Source organism: Phyllobates terribilis, unplaced genomic scaffold (assembly GCF_046119375.1).
Source record: "Phyllobates terribilis strain yellow unplaced genomic scaffold, ASM4611937v1 Scaffold_3__8_contigs__length_932513732, whole genome shotgun sequence".
In the NCBI taxonomy this organism is placed as follows: domain Eukaryota; kingdom Metazoa; phylum Chordata; class Amphibia; order Anura; family Dendrobatidae; genus Phyllobates; species Phyllobates terribilis.
The window spans coordinates 768,494,430-768,514,028 of record NW_027362763.1 but is presented as its reverse complement, the minus strand read 5'-3'; the positions used below and the strand labels follow the sequence as shown (position 1 = coordinate 768,514,028).

Sequence of the window (19,599 nt, the reverse complement as noted above, 5' to 3'; positions counted from 1 at the left end):
ACCATTAGTGATGATTCCAGTACTGGTGAGGAAGATCCGGGAGGAAGGCGCCAGGGTGATTTTGATAGCCCCTTTTTGGCCCAAGAGGCCTTGGTTCTCTCTGCTTCGACTAATGTCGGTGTCAGATCCCTGGATTCTACCAGAGAGGCCGGACCTTCTCATGCAGGGACCAGTATACCATGCCCAGGCCAGGGGGTTCCATCTTTCGGCATGGAATTTGAGAGGTCGCTATTGAGTAGCAAGGGGTTTTCACCAGGCTTAGTTTCTACTTTATTGGGGAGTAGAAAACCAATTACAACCAAGATTTATAGCAGAGTTTGGGGTAAATTCCTAGAGTTTATAGATATCCCGCTATCGAGCAAACCTCCGATCAGGGGGATCCTGGAATTTCTGCAAAAGGGGTGGGACCTGGGTCTAGCTACAGGGACCCTTAAGGTTCAAGTTTCAGCTTTGGGAGCACTCTACAATTGTAATCTGGCTGGGAATAGGTGGATCTCGAGGTTTATCAAGTCCTGTGCCAGAGCAGGACCGGTTAGGTCCATGGGTGTTCCTCCTTGGGACCTGAATTTAGTCTTGAACGCTCTTACTAGTGAACCATTCGAACCCCTACACAAGGTTTCTCCAAAAATTCTCACCCTTAAGACCGTCCTCCTAGTGGCCTTAACGTCAGCCCGTAGGGTGGGTGATCTGCAGGCCCTCTCGGTTAATCCTCCTTACACACAAATCTTTGAGGATAGGGTCACCTTGCGGCCAGATCCAGCGTACCTTCCCAAGGTGGTATCTAGATTTCACCGTAGTCAGGAGATTGTGCTACCCTCATTCTGCAGCAATACCAAGAACCCAGGGGAAGTCAGGTTCCATAGCCTAGATGTTAGGAGGTCCCTGCTACAGTACATTCACATGACTAGTCTGTGGAGGAAAGACTGTTCTCTGTTCCTGGCCTTTCAAGGGTGTAGGAAAGGTCACGGGGTGTCCAAGGGTACCATCTCTAGGTGGCTCAGGGAGACAATTTGCTTAGCCTATACGTCCACAGGGGTTCCAGCCCCGGACAATGTGAGGGCTCATTCCACCAGAGCCGTTGCAACCTCCTGGGCAGAGAGAGCAGACGTCTCGATCGAGCAGATATGTAGGGCTGCTACTTGGTCTACACCATCCACCTTCTTTAAGCACTATCGGTTGGATCTGTCCTCTTGTGATCTCACCTTTGGGAGAAGGGTACTTCAGGCGGTGGTCCCTCCCTAGGGTGCTCATAAATTCTCCAAAATTCTCTCAAGGTGTGCTGTCATGGGGGAGGGGAAAACACCAAGGTTACTTACTGGTAGCCGGTTTTTCCTGAGCCCATGACCGCACCCGTAGTTTCCCCCTCTTATTTTTTCTATGTTTCTCACACCCTGGTGAGCACTGTTTGGGGTGGTGTGTATATGTATATTGTGGTGTTGGTTATGTGCCTAACCTGTTTAGGGAGGTCCTCTCAATGCTCTGTAAACAAGTGAAGCGAGGGAGAGGTGCCGCCCTTTTATTTCAGACGGTTTCCTGTCCTTGGTGGGGCGGATCCTCTCTCAAGGTGTGCTGTCATGGGCTCAGGAAAAACCGGCTACCGGTAAGTAACCTTGGTGTTTTTTTCTGTTTAGGTGTTAATAATGGCTTTTGTTTAGCTTTTCTGTATGTAAATCCCATTTCCTTTAGGCGGTTTCTTACAGTTCGGTCACAGACATTGACGCCAGTTTCCTCCCATTCGTTCCTCATTTGTTTTGTTGTGCATTTCCTGTTTTGGAGACATATTGCTTTAAGTTTCCGGTCTTGACGCTTTGATATCTTCCTTGGTCTACCAGTATGTCTGCCTTTAACAACCATCCCATGTTGTTTGTATTTGGTCCAGATTTTAGACACAGCTGACTGTGAACAACCAACTTCTTTTGCAACATTTCGTGATGATTTACCTTCTTTTAAGAGTTTGATAATCCTCTCCTTTGTTTCAATTGACATCTCTCATGTTGGAGCCATGACTCATGTCAGTCCACTTGGGGCAACAGCTCTCCAAGGTGTGATCACTCCTTTTTAGATGCAGACTAACGAGCAGATCTAATTTGATGCAGGTGTTAGTTTTGGAAATGAAAATTTACAGGGTGATTCCATTTTTTTTTCCTCAGAATTGAGTGATTCCATAATTTTTCCCTCTGCTTGGTCTGAAAAAAATTACCCTTACTGAGTACCACATTTTTTATCTTGATTTCTTTTAGTGTTTCTTAAAGCCATAAAGTGGCCATATGAAATGACTTTAGTTTTGTGCCATGTCTGCGATCTGCTTTTTTTCAACAACATTAAACAACTGAATGAACATCCTCCGAGCTCGGTGATTCCATAATTTTTGCCAGGGGTTGTATGTGTGAGTAAACAAAGATGGGAACATTCGAGATTTGTACCTCTACTGGCCAAATATTGATGGCCTATTTCAATGATGGGCCATCAATATTAAAGTTCTGACAACCCTCTATAACTCAAGTTTATTGGAACACAGAAAGTATTAAAGTGTTTGCACAGCTAACATACACAGAAATCCTCAGATTACCAAAATGCACGAACTGTTGTCACTCCTAGCACTTGCATCTAAAAGCTCTGATTCAACTTAGACCTCAGTGATATCCATTTTGCAGCATTCTTATAGTTGTAAATTTTGTTTTGTGGTTGTGTCTCTTCCAGTGACACATCCTGGTAGTGATGTTTTTGTATTCAGAAGGCTGCTGTCTTCATTAGCACATGTATCATTTGTCATGTGCTTTTCTTCCTATCTACAGCTTATTTACTCCCCCCTCCCTGGGAATGTAGATGCTTTCCATACTCTCCATTCTCTAATCTACAGTGTACAACCCCCTTCATGCAGTAATCTCTAAGGCTATGTTCAATCTGGTTGCTGTACTTATCGGTCTAGTTATGTCTGCAAAATGAGTGTCTGGCTCCATGTACAGCTCAGTGCACTTGTCCGTATTCTGCTTCCTATGACCTACTTACCTATACAGACGGTTTAGGAGGGTGGATCCTACTGCCAGATTCCCTTTAAGTCTCAGGAAAATATTGTTTTTATCATGCAATAGCTGTAGTCTATTACAACACAATGTTGTGACAAACTTATTGTTAATCATGCACTTGGTTATCTTTTGGCCTAGTTTAGCATGCAGCCATAATAAAGCTTTTGACGTAATGAGGCATCTACAATAGACACCTATAGAGGTTTTTTTTTGCTCAGATACTATAAGATCCAAAAAAAATACTATGCACAAATGTGGAAAAATTATAAAAGGCTTTATTTATCATATTAAATTAATCAGTGAAGAAAATTAAAAGATGGCATCACCAGAGGGAGAAAGTGACCATTATTTACATAATCGGATATAAATGATCGGAGTAACGCCAGATTAACGCTAATCATGGCAAACCCTGACTCTCGTTTCGATGTAACCTTCATCAGGGGGAGTTTGTAGGCATGCCACGCCCGGCGGAGCTAAAAATTCCCTGTCCTGCTGATTGGAGCGGATCTCGGTGGTGGGACACCCTCTGATCAGCAAGTTATCACCTATCCTGTGGATAATGGATAACTTATTTTCACCAGACAACCCCTTTTAAAATCTCGCACTCACAAAAAACAATGTGAAGCTATCCTAATTCTGTTATTGTTATATTTACTTGCAGGTATGTATTATCGAGCCTGGAAATTATGCTCCAGCGACAAATATTCAACCGCTTGTGGATCCAGAGACAATCTGGGACTCTCTGTCAACAGAGGTAAAGGCGATCTGCAGCAAAGAATCCATAGAAAGGACCACAGACCTTGTGAGAAAGCAGCTTCAAAGTGGCAGCAGAAAGAGCTATGAAGTTGTGGACGCCATCATAGACGCTCTCACATCACCTACACCAAAAGCTCGATATCTGGTTGCCAGTCTTGTAGAAAAACTTACTCTTTACCTCTATGTATGGCTTCCCACATGTCTTTTTGATCAAATTCTACTTTTGGCAGCAAGAAAAATTGGGTGGTCTTAAAGTGAATTGTAAAGGAAAATTAAGTATGGCTGGAGTTCATTGCCATTGCAGCAGATTTCTGGTTTGGGACATAGATGGGAAATATTATCTTTCCTTTCTTTTGGCGTTGATCTTAGTTCTGGAGCGGATAAAGACCTAATCAGCAAACCTATGAGGCAACTAGTGTCATCTGTGGGGGCAGGGTAGTGGATGTCTAGATTTGTAGACCTTTTTAGCAATAAACATGACATCCCATAACCTAGAGTTCAACATCAATGATTTTATTTCTCATTATTTGGATTGGAGAGATTTGCAAAGCCCGTGGAGACTATTCCTTTAGGTCTCCCAAAAATGCAAACTGTACAAATTGAAACAAGTAACATTATATTTAGTTATTCATTTTTCTGTACCATAAAAAATAAACTATCTTCTACTTAAAAGAAATCTGTCAGCAGGTTTTTGCCATTTAATCTGAGAGCAGCATGATGTAGGGACATAGACTCTGATTCTAGTGATGTGCCACTTACTGAGACGATTGCTATAATTTTGATACAATCACTGTTTTCTCTGCTACAGATCTAGTAGTGCTCTGAATGTTGAGGTCTGTACAACCCCGCCCACACCACTGATAGTACACAGAAAGCAGCCATTCAGTGGTGGGATGGGGATATACAGAGCATGAATATGGAGGACTACATTAGAGCAGGTTTACAAGTCCTCTAATGATAATCTCCTGCTTATAAAACTGATTTTATCAAAACTACACTAAGCAGCCCAGTAAGTGAAACATCACTGGAGTCATGGTCTCTGTCTCTACATTACACTGCTCTCAGATTGGGTGACAAAAATGTGGTGACAGATTCCCTTTAAAAGATGATCATAGCAATATCAAGAGGGGAGACTAAGCACCAGAATTGGCGCATCTTATGGATGAGCCATTGCTGTGGCGGCTCACAGCTGATATTTTTAGTCTGGGAGGGGGCCAATATCCATGACCCCTTCCTAGCCTATTAATATCAGCCCGCAGCTGTCTGCCTAGAATATGCTAGTTATTAATTATTGAGGGGACCCCATGTACTTTTTTTGGGGTCCCCCATTTTAATAACCAGTAAAGGCTATGTATACAGCTGTGAGCTGATATTAAAAGCCTGGGAAGCTCCATGTGTATTACTCCCTTCCCAGGCTATAAACATCAGCCCCCAGCTCTCGGATTTCCCTCAGCTTGTTATTAAAATTTCAGGGGACCCCACACCATTTTTTTCATTTATTTATTACTTAAATAGTACAGTAAGCTACACACACAAAGCACTGATTATATATCTCACTCACTACTATATACAGTTAGGTCCATATATATTTGGACAGAGACATTTTTCTAATTTTGGTTCTAGACATTACCACAATAAATTTTAAACAAAACAGTTCAGATGCAGTTGAAGTTCAGACTTTCAGCTTTCATTTGAGGGTATCCACATTAAAATTGGATGAAGGGTTTAGGAGTTTCAGCTCCTTAACATGTGCCACCCTGTTTTTAAAGGGACCAAAAGTAATTGGACAGAATAAATAATTGTAAATAAAATGTTCATTTCTAGTACTTGGTTGAAAACCCTTTGTTGGCAATGACTGCCTGAAATCTTGAACTCATGGACATCACCAGACGCTGTGTTTCCTCCTTTTTGATGCTCTGCCAGGCCTTCACTGCGGTGGTTTTCAGTTGCTGTTTGTTTGTGGGCCTTTTTGTCTGAAGTTTAGTCTTTAACAAGTGAAATGTATGCTCAATTGGGTTGAGATCAGGTGACTGACTTGGCCATTCAAGAATATTCCACTTCTTTGCTTTAATAAACTCCTGGGTTGCTTTGGCTTTATGTTTTGTGTCATTGTCCATCTGTAGTATGAAAGGACGATAAATCAGTTTGGCTACATTTGGCTGGATCTGAGCACACAGTATGGCTCTGAATACATCAGAATTCATTTGGCTGCTTCTGTCCTGTGTCACATCATCAATAAACACTAGAGACCCAGTGCCACTGGCAGCCATGCATGCCCAAGCCATCACACTGCCTCCACCGTGTTTTAAAGATGATGTGGTATGCTTTGGATCATGAGTGGACCACGGCTTCGCCATACTTTTCTCTTTCCATCATTCTGGTAGAGGTTGATCTTGGTTTCATCTGTCCAAAGAATGTTCTTCCAGAACTGTGCTGGCTTTTTCAAATGCTTTTTAGCAAAGTCCAGTCTAGCCTTTTTATTCTTGATGCTTATGAGTGGCTTGCGCCATGCAGTGAACCCTCTGTATTTTCATGCATTCTTCTCTTTATGGTAGATTTGGATATTGATATGCCTACCTCCTGGAGAGTGTTGTTCACTTGGTTGGCTGTTGTGAAGGGGCTTCTCTTCACCATGGAGATTATTCTGCGATCATCCACCACTGTTGTCTTCCATGGGCGCCCTGGTCTTTTTGCATTGATGAGTTCACCAGTGCTTTCTTTCTTTCTCAGGATGTACCAAGCTGTAGATTTTACCACTCTTAATATTGTAGCAATTTCTCGGATGGGTTTTTTCTGTTTTTGCAGCTTAAGGATGACTTGTTTCACCTGCATGGAGAGCTCCTTTGACCACATGTTTACTTCACAGCAAAACCTTCCAAATGCAAGCACCACACCTCAAATCAACTCCAGGCCTGTTATCTGCTTATTTGAGAATGACATAACGATGGGATTGCCCACACCTGTCCACGAAATGGCCTTGGAGTCAATTATCCAATTACTTTTGGTCCCTTTAAAAACAGGGTGGCACATGTTAAGGAGCTGAAACTCCTAAACCCTTCATACAATTTTAATGCGGATACCCTCAAATGAAAGCTGAAAGTCTGAACTTCAACTGCATCTGAATTGTTTTGTTTAAAATTCATTGTGGTAATGTCTAGAACCAAAATTAGAAAAATGTTGTCTCTGTCCAAATATATATGGACCTAACTGTATTTATATGTTTTTAAGTTTTCAAATTAAATATTCTATCTTTAAATGACATAGAGAATTACTCAATGTAAAAACTGATGTTAAAATCTCATTGCATATGGATTGCATTCGCATGTCGTTCAGATACTAGGTGAGAAAAATCGCATTGTACTCCCATGACACTTGGCCGACTTTTCAGGAACAACATCGGACCGATTTTTTTTTTTTTTTAACGGTGATTGGTATGAGCCCTTATACTAAAGCTCCAGAAGAAGGGACTAGGGAAAACTATATGCAGATGGTAAGGAACTGGTTAAAATACAGGAAACAAACAGCCATAGTCAGCAGTGGGGACCGCAGGGATCTGAGCTAGGACCGATTCTTTTTATTCTCTTTATTAATGATCTTGTGGATGTGCTTGAGAGTAAAGTGTCAGTCTTACCAAATGACCCAAAAATATGTAGAAAAATAAAAACTGAGCTTGACCGTATAATATTACAGAATGATCTGGATAAGATGTCTGAATGGGCATGCATTTGGCCAATGATATTTAATGTAGATAAATGTAGAGTAATGCACCTAGGACAGAGTAATCCTATTGCTGCATATACATTAAATGGGAGTGTACTCGGGAGTACAAAACAGGAGAAGGACTTGGGTATTCTGGTTACAAGTATGCTGAGCAGCAGTACTCAATGTCAAGAAGCTGCCGCAAAAGCAAACAACATTTTAGGGTTTATAAAAAGAGAGATGAAATTTAAGTGATCCCAACGTATTGTTTCCTGTGTATAAAAAAAAAAATTAAAAAGCAAAGCCATAGAAAGAGGGATTAAAACTACGGTGTCTGTTCCTGGTGGGGTGCACTTATATAGTGCTGGGCAGCCCACCTAATCCTGCTAGATTGTAAGCTTGCGAGCAGGGCCCTCATTACTCTTGGTATCTGTTGAATTATGTGTTACTCTGTAAAGTCGCTATTGTCCAGTGGCGTACCGCCAATGGCGGCAGGCCACGTGACTGCTATGGGGCCCGTGAGCTGGGGGGCCCCATAGCAGTCGCCTGCACCGTGTACCTGCATCGGGGTTCCCGCCACCCTTGCATCGGGCCCCCCCCTGCTCCTGCCCCCCTGATCCGCCGACGCTGCATGCTACAACTAGATTGCCGGCACTTCCTCAGACATAGCTGCGCGCTATGCGGCTGTGTATGGTAGTAATGACACGCAGGGGCGACACTGCACCTTTAATTGTGCTTGTATGTCGCCCCTGCCGCGTCATTACTAGCAGACACAGCCACACACAGCGCGGCTATGTCTGGGGAAGTGCTGGCAGACAAGCTGCAGAGCCGGAGTGACGTCCTGGCTGTACAGATGCTGGGGGAGCGGCCCGAACCCAGAAGGTGAGGGGACCCCCCTGATGGTCCAGGGTCTAGACGGTGAGGGCACCACCCTGATGGTCCAGGGCCCCGACGGTGAGGGCCCCCCTCCTGATGGTCCAGGGCCCCAACAGCGAGGGGGGCCCCCTGATGGTTCAGGGCCTCAATGGTGAGGAGGCCCCCATGATGGTCCAGGGCCTCGACAGCGAACGAGCCTCCCTGATGGTCTAGGGCCATGTCTGTGATGACCATCAGACATGCCGGCGGCCCTGCATAGCTGAACGGGAGACAGGCCGGAGCCAGGTAAGTGAGGCTTGTCGCCAGATTCCCCAATCCCCATTTTAAATATATTTCTAATGTGTCTTGTGTGTGTGTGTGCATGACGGTGTATATATATTTATGTCTGTTTTATGTGTTTTTAAGAATGTGTTCAAATATGTGTGTATGTCTGTATGTGTACATATCTGTGTATGTGTTTGTGTGTGTTCCTGTCGGCGTACTGTGTGTCATTGCATGTCTGCGTACTGTGTGTGTGCGTGCGTGCATGTCTGCGTACTGTGTGTGCGTGCATGTCTGCGTACTGTGTGTGTGCGTGCATGTCTGCGTACTGTGTATGTGTGCGCATGTCTGCATACATGAAGGATGAGGGGACAGCCTGGGCCCTGTGTACTATACCGATATTTCTCTGCTGTATCTGTGCATCATGAATGGTGGTATGTGCTAACGGGGCCAACTGAGACTCTTTCGCCCGGGGCCCACAAAAACCTGGAGTCGGCGCTGGTTGATAGGAATGATGGAGCAGGGAACGTCATGTGACCCTCTCTCCCATCATTCCTCCTCTGCGTCTGATGCAGCGGCGTGATGATGCTCCACGCTCTGTCAGACAGTGGAGCTGGCAGCTGCTGAGGTGATGACAGAGAAGCGCTGCAGAGACTGAAGCAGCGTGGAACGAGGAGTGGTAAGTATGTATTTATTTTTTAAATCAGTGAGTACTTATAATACTGGAGGACTGGGGCTGCATTTTACCCTATGGTGGGGGCCGCATTTTACCCTATGGGGGGCTGCATTATACTGCGTACAGGACCATGTGGAGTGCATTGTACTGTGTGGAGGACCATGGGGAGTGTATTATACTGTGTGGAGGACCATGGGGAGTGTATTATACTGTGTGGAGGACCATGGGGAGTACATTATACTGTGTGGAGGACCATGGGGAGTGCATTATACTGTGTGGAGGACTATGGGGGGTGCATTATACTGTGTGGAGGACCATGGCGAGTGCATTATACTGCGTGGAGGACCATGGCGAGTGCATTATACTGCGTGGAGGACCATGGGGAGTGCATTATACTGTGTGAAGGACCATGGCGTGTGCATTATACTGTGTGGAGGACCATGGTGAGTGTCTTATACTCTGTGGAGGACCATGGCGAATGTCTTATACTCTGTGGAGGACCATGACGAGTGCATTATACTCTGTGGAGGACCATGACGAGTGCATTATACTCTGTGGAGGACCATGGCGAGTGCATTATACTCTGTGGAGGACCATGGCGAGTGCATTATACTCTGTGGAGTGTGGAGAGTTGTGGGGCAATTATACTGTATGTAGGGCCATTATACTGTATGGTGGGCTGTGTGGGGGTCACAGTTGGGGGATCATACTGTGTTGGGGTCACGATACTTTGCCTTGGGAGTTGAGGTGGAGTAAAGTACGGTCATTATACTGTGCATGTGGAGGATTCACAATGGGGATATCACCCTGTGTTTGTGGGGGGGGGGGCACTTTTGTTGGCATCATACTTTATGGGGGCAATGAAAAAAGGAATCTAGGACTTCAGCAGGAGGAAAATTACTATGTAAAGGCTGGAAAGTTGTAAGATCTGCTCTTCTGTGACCCCGACAATTATTTACATTTTTTTTGGGGGGGAGGGGGGGGGGCAAATTAGAACTTCTGCTATGGGGCCCCATGATTCCTATGTACGCCCCTGCTATTGTCTGTACATGTACCCTCTGAATTGTAAAGTACTGCAGAATATGTTGGTGCTATATAGACCGCAGAGTGAAGGCAAAAGGGCCAACAAGTGCTAAGCATCTCTGGGAACTCCTTCAAGATTGTTGGAAGACCATTTCCAGTGACTACCTCTTGAAGCTCAACAAGAGAATGCCAAGAGTGTGCAAAGCAGTCATCAAAGCAAAAGGTGGCTACTTTGATGAACCTAGAATATAAGACATATTTTCAGTTGTTTCACACTTTTTTGTTAAGTATATAATTCCACATGTGTTAATTCATAGTTTTGATGTCTTCAGTGTGAATGTACAATTTTCATAGTCATGAAAATACAGAAAAATCTTTAAATGAGAAGGTGTGTCCAAACTTTTGGTCTGTACTGTATATATATATATATATAATATTTAACAACAACGGTGCAGCAGAATGGGTGACCATATTCAAGGATGGTGGATATGTATACCAGGGTGGTGGAGTATATTCCTTTATAGCTGCAGCCTGGTAACCCTTCTCCTATATGTGGCTGTACTTTGTTGCCTCTGCCTGCTCTCGTACCCCCCGTCTACTTTCTGCTGCCCCTGTCTGTTCTCTGTATGACTTGTTTTTTCTAATTGAAAACCTTAGTATTCAGGTTAAATTGCCATGTTGGCACTTTGCGATAAATAAGTGGGTTTTGGGTTGCAGTTTGGGCACTCAGTCTCTAAAAGGTTCGCCATCAATGGTCTTGGCTTCTAGTTGAGATGAATGTGTGCTGCACTTTGTACACGCTCAGTAGCGAGGCAGGGGGGGCCTGGCAGCAACAAGATTATTACAAGGGATGGAAGGCCTCTCATATGATGGGCAGAAGGAACAGGTGGGCTTGTTTAGCTTTAGAAACAGACGTCTGGGAGATCTCATTTACATGTATAAATATGTGTGGTCAGTATAAAGGACTAGCACGACTTATTCCTTCCAAAGACCATACTAAGGACCAGGGGGCACTCATTACGGGTGGAAGAAAGGCAATTCCAGCAGCTAAACAGGAAATGGTTCTTTACAGGAATTGCATCTAATCAGACGGCCTCTAGAGTGAGGGGTCTGGGGAGACCCTGAAGAGCAGCGAGTGCAGCCCCAGCCTCCTGTGATGTCCTGTGTGAGACTCGTCTCGAATGAACCAGAGCCCACTGAACTACACAACCCCCCCCCCCCAAAAAAAAATATATATATGGCAGAATTGTTTTTTTCCTGCATTTTTACCTCATTTTGAACCTTTTCCCTCATTATATCAGGAAATGGTCTCATTCAATACTACAACTTGTCCTGCAAAAAAAACAAAAAACAGGCCCCCTTTTTTTTGGGGGGCGGCAGTAAAATGGTTGCGAACATGTAAGAACAAAACTGAAGCCTTTATTACAGGAACCTTGTAGTAACTGCATGGCCGCATCTCCAGGACCTGCTGGGAGGATTCAGGCGGCACAGCTTGTAGTACCAGTGTCCTGTGAGGTGACTGCCCGGGTGCTGAGGGGAACAATACAGCGGCACAATACGTGCACCCGGCTTCACCTTCTCAGCACTGAAGCCCTGGGTACCGGTCACAGGGTACAATACGGAAGGCACGGAGTATGCACATGCGCCGTGCGCACATCATGCCGCGCATGCGCAGTTTTCTGCAGACAGCCGCTGCAGTGTATCACGGTTACTATGGAGACGGATCTCCGCGTCCTCCGTAACACTCGGCTCCGGCTGGAGGAATGCAGCCAGGGCTCCGGCACCTAGAGGCAGGACAGGAGGAGGCCGGGGACCCCCGACTACAGGCAGGTAATAACCAGCTTATATGTAATGAGGGGAACAGCTGGGACTTATGATGAGGAGAAGACACTAACATAGATTGTTTTGGGTTGGACCGGAGGTTACAGAAACTTTACATGTCTGATAAATGGGAGGGATTGGACACATTTTATTATCACCTATGAATCACATTTTGGTGCATCGAAAAACAATTCCAAGACTCTCCTGACCACTTGCATTGCTGCGTTCGTGGCACGTGGTTGACGTGTTGTCACACCACATATCATGACAGTATAATGGTGATGAGGTGAGCTGACAGGCGCCCAAATTCCACTATGGGGTCCAGCTTGTACCGTATGCAAATTACCTCACCTCCAGGTCTGATTGGCTGAGGAGCATCACATGGTCACAGCGCATGTGACATCACAGCCGTGACCTCATGGGGTCTTTCTGCCAGTTAGGCCTGTGATTAGCATCTCAGGCACACTGATACCCCCAATACCGGTGTGATAACACCCACTCTGCCATATTACACAGGACATCTCAGCCGCTGTTCACACTCTCTGCTAAGCACACTGTCAGGTTTTTCTCAGAATACCCGGGGAAAAAAAACAGTTTAACAAAAGGAGCCTCAAAGGAGTACTGCATTAATGTGAACATTGCCTTACACCGCTCATTGAGCATTGTTATTGGAAAAAAACATTGTTTTAACAATTGGGAAACTGGCAGGAACATATATAGAAACTAGAGTCCCATGGCAAAGGTCCAAATTGAGGCCCCTGGCTGCCATAAAACAACTCAGGTTGCCATGATTGCATCATGTGGCCCAAAGTGTGTGACAGGGCTCCCCTCCCATCTAACCACTCAGATGCCATGATCACTGTCTACCACGACAGAGGGTAAACTGCTGCGATCAGTGCTAGCTCCAGTCACAGCAATTACCCTCCGGTGCCTGCTGTGTAAAACAGCTGGCACCCATCAGATATGCAGCGGGCTCAGCATGCGATCCCTGTCTCTACAACTTCACTCGACTTCTGCTGTGTACAGTCATGGCCAAAAGTATTGAGAATGAGACAAATAGTAATTTTTCCAAAGTTTACTGCTTCATTTTTTGTAATGGCAATTTGCATATACTCCTGAATGTCAAAGAGTGATCAGCTTAACAGCAATTACTGTACTTGCAAAGTCAATATTTGCCCAGAAAATGAACTTTAACCCCCAAAACACATTTCAACATCATTGCAGTCCTGCCTTAAAAGGAGCAGCTAACATCGTTTTAGTGATTGATCCATTAACACAGGTGTGGGTGTTAATGAGGACAGGGCTGGCGATCAATCAGTCATGATTAAGTAAGAATGACATCACTGGACACTTTAAAAGGAGGCTGGTTCTTGGTATCATTGTTTCTCTTCAGTTAACCATGGTTATCTCTAAAGAAACACGTGCAGCCATCATTGCACTGCACAAAAATGGCCTAACAGGGAAGAGTATCGCAGCTACAAAGATTGCACCTCAGTCAACAATCTATCGCATCATCAAGAACTTCAAGGAGAGAGCTTCCATTGTTGTCAAAAAGGCTCCAGGGCGCCCAAGAAAGACCAGCAAGCGCCAGGACCGTATCTTAAAACTGTTTCAGCTGCGGGATCGGACTACCAGCAGTGCCGAGCTTGCTCCGGAATGGCAGCAGGCTGGTGTGAGTGCTTCTGCACGCACTGTGAGGCGGAGACTCTTTGAGCAAGGGCTGGTTTCAAGGAGGGCAGCAAAGAAGCCACTTCTCTCCAGAAAAAACATCAGGGACCGACTGATATTCTGCAAAAGGTACAGGGAGTGGACTGCTGAGGACTGGGGCAAAGTCATTTTCTCTGATGAATCCCCTTTTTGATTGTTTGGGACATCTGGAAAACAGCTTATTCGGAGAAGAAGAGGTGAGCGCTACCACCAGTCTTGTCTCATGCCAACTGTAAAGCATCCTGAAACCATTCATGTGTGGAGTTTCTTCTCAGCCAAGGAAATCGGCTCACTCACAGTCTTGCCTAAAAACACAGCCATGAATAAAGAATGGTACCAGAATGTCCTCCAAGAGCAACTTCTCCCAACCGTCCAAGAGCAGTTTGGCGCCCAACAATGCCTTTTCCAGCATGATAGAGCACCTTGCCATAAAGCAAAGGTGATAACTAAATGGCTCATGGAATAAAACATAGAGATTTTGGGTCCATGGCCTGGAAACTCCCCAGATCTTAATCCCATTGAGAACTTGTGGTCAATCATCAAGAGACGGGTGGACAAACAAAAACCAACAAATTCTGGCAAAATGCAAGCATTGATTATGCAAGAATGGACTGCTATCAGTCAGGATTTGGTCCAAAAGTTGATTGAGAGCATGCCAGGGAGAATTACAGAGGTCTTGAAGAAGAAGGGGCAACACTGCAAATATTGACTTGCTTCATTAACTCATTCTAACTGTCAATATAATCTATTGGAACTCATAATATGATTGCAATTATATTTCTGTATGTGATATAAACATCAGACAAACACTAATAAAAACCAGAGGCCAGCAGATCATGTGAAAATATAATTTTGGTGTCATTCTCAAAACTTTTGGCCATGACTGTATATATTGCGGATGATGGGAGAAGTGGGTGGACGCCAGGTAGGAGCCCCCTCAGCTTACACTCCCATTTTGACACGGATTATTACAGAGCCATTTGTTGCCTGATCGAAATGTAGTTGCTGTGGGGTCCATGGGAAGATCGGGGTTCATCATACTAATGTTAGCAAACATCAGAGGTTGTGTGCTGTTAGACGACAAATGTGTCATTACTTATAAGGTTCCTCACTCTGACATGGACAAGCCATCCATGTCAGAGTGAGGAGACTTATAAGCCATGCATGCTCCTCTGGGAAATTAAATATGCAAATTGTCTCTTCAGAGAGGGAGTGGTCTAGAGCTCTAGCGCCACATATTGCTGCTTCCAATAGGTGGCGCTAGAGTTCTAGTCCTCTTTCTCTCGGAAGAGACAATTTGCGTAATGACAAAACCTATTGAGTGTATCAGCAGCGGGCAGATTCAAAGGGCATCAATGAAGGCAAGGAACAGTACACCAATGTACAGTAAAAGGTGTACTGTCCCTGGCATCATTGACTCAATGCTCCCAATGAAGGCATGAGACAGAAACAGTAGGGGCACCCAGTTGGATTTGCGATGGACCCTCCTCTGCCCATTGAAGTTTGTTTCCCATTGATGTAATGGCACATCACAAGGATATACCATACTGTTAGTCAGTGGGAGTTTTACTGCTCAGATCCTCATTGATTACGAGAATGACGACCTTTTTATTAGTTCCTCCACCCAGCACTACAACCAGCCAGGACGTGAATGGAGCGGAGTTTCAGTCTTTCCCAAGTTCTGTACAAAAGTGCATCAATGCAAAGAAAACATTCAATAGGTGATCAGCCCATCCATTATCCTAAATGGTGGAGGCCCCTTCCCACTAGAGGTTGCGATCTCACCCTGACAATTAGAAACTGATGCCATATCTTAAATTTATGACATTAGTTGCTTAGATGGGAATCCCCTTTATCACACGGACAGGGTCCTCTCTCCTCCTGTACCAGTCGCAGTCGCGTTTTTTTGTTCAAGATTATTATAACTGTTTTTCTATGTATACCCCTTTTTCACATGAAATAAATGCCGCTATAATAATAAATCATAATGTAATATACAATATGTGTGACATCTACATACAGAGGAAACATCAGCGGCACCTTCACCAATAGGTTTTATTTTCTTGGATTTTTGGCATTTATTGAAATTAATTCTGGTTCAATTCCATTAAGAGAAAAATAAATAAATAAGGAATGTTTTGTAGACGTGTCCTCTTATAAAGCTAATTAATTGCATTACTTATATAGTGGCACCATCTGCTGGTTGTGAGAAAGAATGCAATTCTCATAAGTTAATTCTTGATTCGATTATTTAGTGAACACAGTTTAAGGTAAATTAAAGAAGCCCTCCTCCCCCCATCCAAATTTTTGTCCTCTTACTATATTGCAGTCATCATATTATAAAGCACTGTGTACTTACAATAGCTCATTTTGCCTTTATACCCAGCTAATTCTTCTCTTTTCCATTAGGTCTATGATATCATGTGATTAAAAACTGACTAGCTGAATCCTTCTAAGTTCTATGTAAAAACAGGAAGTCTGTTTTCCCAGCATGAGTCATGAGTCACTGCAAAAGTCCCTGGCAGGGGGAAGAGGGAGTAGCTGGGTCAAGAGTTGAAGAGGGGAATGATAAATGCAGGGACTTCCTGTTTCTACATAGAAAAAATAGAATAATTTATTGGGTAGAAAGGTAAAATGAGCAATTGTAAGTACACAGTGCTATATAATATAATTATTGCAATATATTGAAAGGATAAAAACTCTGATGGGACAGCTTTTTTAAAGGTCAACTATATGGCTGAATGTATATTCAGTATAATAATTCTCATTCTGCGATGCGTCAGAAAACATGCTTGGAGTTATCATGGGGTGGGTTACCTATGAATTTCCTGATAGAAGCTGGTAAACAAGTTTGATCTGTTAATGATTTCTGATACATCATTTGATTCCAAGAACTACAAGGTTGGGCAAAGTTGAAGATATTCAGAAGTTATGGAACTCCATCACTCGGAGCCCAAGTCCTAGACCCCCACCAATAATTTATCCTCTATCTCCATAATGGCAAACTTATGTAGTCATTAAAGGGGTTGTCTCATGGTAATATGAAGAAAAAAAGGACTGTTGATACAATAAAATACCAATCTTTATTTTGTCCTTATTAAATAGCGCATGAGACAGAGAAGCTGGTGAATCTCATGTTTACATGTTTTGACCGGTCTTAATCAGAACCATTTAATCATATTACCATTTAATCTCATGAGCTAGAGATTTTGTAGGTTGGATCTGTATTGGACAGGCAGAATTAATTTATTCATTTGTAAGTGTTGGTGAGTTTCCTCTTTTTTTTAATTGATTTGGTTGTCTCATAGTCCTTAATTGGTAAAATGGCAGAGTGCTTGTAAAAACAAGAAACTTTGAAATTTACCGGTACTTAAAAATCCTCTCTATTCTCAAGAATGTAGGGATTTTTAAGTGTATTATCTTTGGTGCATTGCATAAGCTACCAGCCAGTACTGCAGTCTTTCAGCAGTGCTTACGAGCTCTTTCTAATAGAGCTTGTAAGCGCTGCTCAGAAGCTGGCTGGGATCACGGGAGCGTATTGTTAGCTCCCAATCCCGACCAGTTTCAGTGTAGTTGGGCTCATCCAATACCCCAGAGTCAAAGTTGCCTCTGAGACCAACATTAAAGCGCTGGCAGTTTAGACCAGGGTTCCCCAACTCCAGTCCTCAAGGCCAACCAGCAGATCATGTTTTCAGGATTTCCTTACTATTACACAGGTGATGCAATTATCACCTGAGCAATACTAAGGAAATCCTGCAAACATGGCCTGTTGGTGGGCCTTGAGGACTGGAGTTGGGGAACCCTGGTTTAGACCAGCAGCACGTCCCAACTTTCAATAAGGGAGGAGCACACCGCTCCGCAGGAATTGAGAGGCAAGGGTATGATGTGTTCCTGCAGAAGATGGAAACAACCCTGCAATGTGCTGCTCCCACAATTTATTTTGCCTTATATTAAATACACTGTATAACACCGTATGCGCCAAGTGTGTTAAAGCATTATATACAGATGTGGGACCTGTGTATGAATCTCCCTCCCACACACTCACTACCACTGTGGAACATATGGCGCAGCATGGTATTTCTGTGTTCATTCTCACCTTACTAGACCTCAACAGTAGCTCCGTGGGCAGACTTGATTTCCTTGTATTTTTCGCTAGTAGGTAATTTCACCTATACATAATATTTGAACAGACCGTTTCACACTTGAAGAGGAATGTGCTGCCATTCTTCTTGGTGCCATTTCTATGGCTCCAGGTTGTCTGTTGCATCTTGCACAATTTCCTTCAGGTATATTCAATAAGCAGTTTTTCTGGTTTGGCAAAAAAAATGTCATCATTATCAAACCTTTATTACCGTAAAAGACAGCAATGAAAAGTATAACGTTCACTTATTCTCTGTGTACATCTGTGTTCTGAGCTTCCAAGGCAGATATAGCTAAAAATGACCTAGAAGCTAAACTGGCACCTGCTTCAAACTCCAAGGGGTTAAACAGCTACAGGACTACTGTCACGCCGGCATCTCGCACTGGCGGTAAGTGCCGCCCTACTCGCTGCGGTCACTGCTCTGCTCTCCCTATTCGCGGGCTGTCTTGCTGAGCTGTCTCTTGTAGCATTTCGCATTTCCAACATTGCTGCACCTTCCTGCTGCTGGTAAGTCTCCACCTGGCTATAGGGTGGCAACCCAGCATGTCTGCCATGCCTTCTGCTTCTACCATGTCAGGCCAAACCTCTTCTGGTCAGTCAACCTCTCTGAGGGAACCGCCTAATGTTCCAGGTTCTGGTGCAACTGCTGAGCTCCAGCTTCCACTTCCGTCCTGCTATGATGGAGACCCCATTTGGGAGTGTGGAGGTCCGGAGACTCACGATGTTGAGAGGTACCTGGAGATGTTCCAAGCGGTATTTGAGGTTCCAGGCCCCCACCTTCTGTTCAGCCTTGTCCCTGTTGTCTCTAAGGCAGAGCACGGATGCCATGGCCAGTATGTCTTACGCAGCTTCCGTACCTTGGCGGCGGAGCTGGCTTGGAATGAAGAGGCCCTGGTGCTGACCTTCTGACAAGGCCTGTGTGATCGCATCAAGGATGAGTTGGCTGGCAGAGACCCACCATCCTCTCTTAACGCCCTTATTCACCTGGCTACTAGGATAGATCTCCACTTCCATGATTGAGCTCAAGAACAAGCTTCAGCGGCTCCTCTTGTCAGAAGACCACCCAGACTGACTCCAAACGTCCAGTTCCCTTTGCACCCTCAAATCACACTACCTGCCACTGCGCCAATGCAGGGTGTGCGGGCCAAACTTTCTGTATAGGAATGACAGTGGAGGTACAGAGACAATGTTTGTATGTACTGGGGAGGCCACAGGCTAGCCCTTTGGCATCAAACAATTGTATGCACCTCATTCTCCACTAACACTGCTTCCATGCCTAACATGTAGATCGGTCACCTGCAGCAGAAATCAGTTGTGCTTTAGCGGCCACTGGACTCAGCTGCTCCCCCCCATTACACAGAGAGAACAGCTAAAAGTGACTTCTCCATGTTGATCCCTGCTTTATACAGACTGCTCCACATGCCTTCCTCCACATCCCTTCTCCCCTTCAGTGATGTGCTGGAAATGGCGCGTACACGATGACGTCATCGCGTACGGCCGTCATATTCCAGCGCTAGAATGCCAGTTCAGAAGTGGAGCTGCAGGGGATCGTATGAGAGGTAAGTATTAAATTTTTTTTTTTAATAGAATTAATTAAATGGTTTTAGGGGGTG

General features: G+C 44.4%; 1 protein-coding gene across 4 annotated transcripts in view; it reads left to right on the top strand.

Moving 5' to 3' along the window:
- ANKEF1 (ankyrin repeat and EF-hand domain containing 1) overlaps positions 1 to 19,599 on the top strand; it is a 135,538-nt gene that overhangs the window by 44,832 nt on the left and 71,107 nt on the right. Inside the window, exon 1 of one of the 4 annotated variants that reach the window (XM_073672233.1) lies at positions 11,993 to 12,147. The exons of 1 other annotated variant lie outside the window; for it this stretch is intronic. In XM_073672233.1, coding sequence (XP_073528334.1) covers positions 12,081 to 12,147 — 67 coding nt within the window. In that variant the 5' untranslated portion in view covers positions 11,993 to 12,080. Of the gene's footprint in view, positions 1 to 11,992; positions 12,148 to 19,599 lie in introns of those variants that run through there. 2 more of the 4 variants (XM_073672234.1, XM_073672235.1) reach the window with 2 other exon arrangements.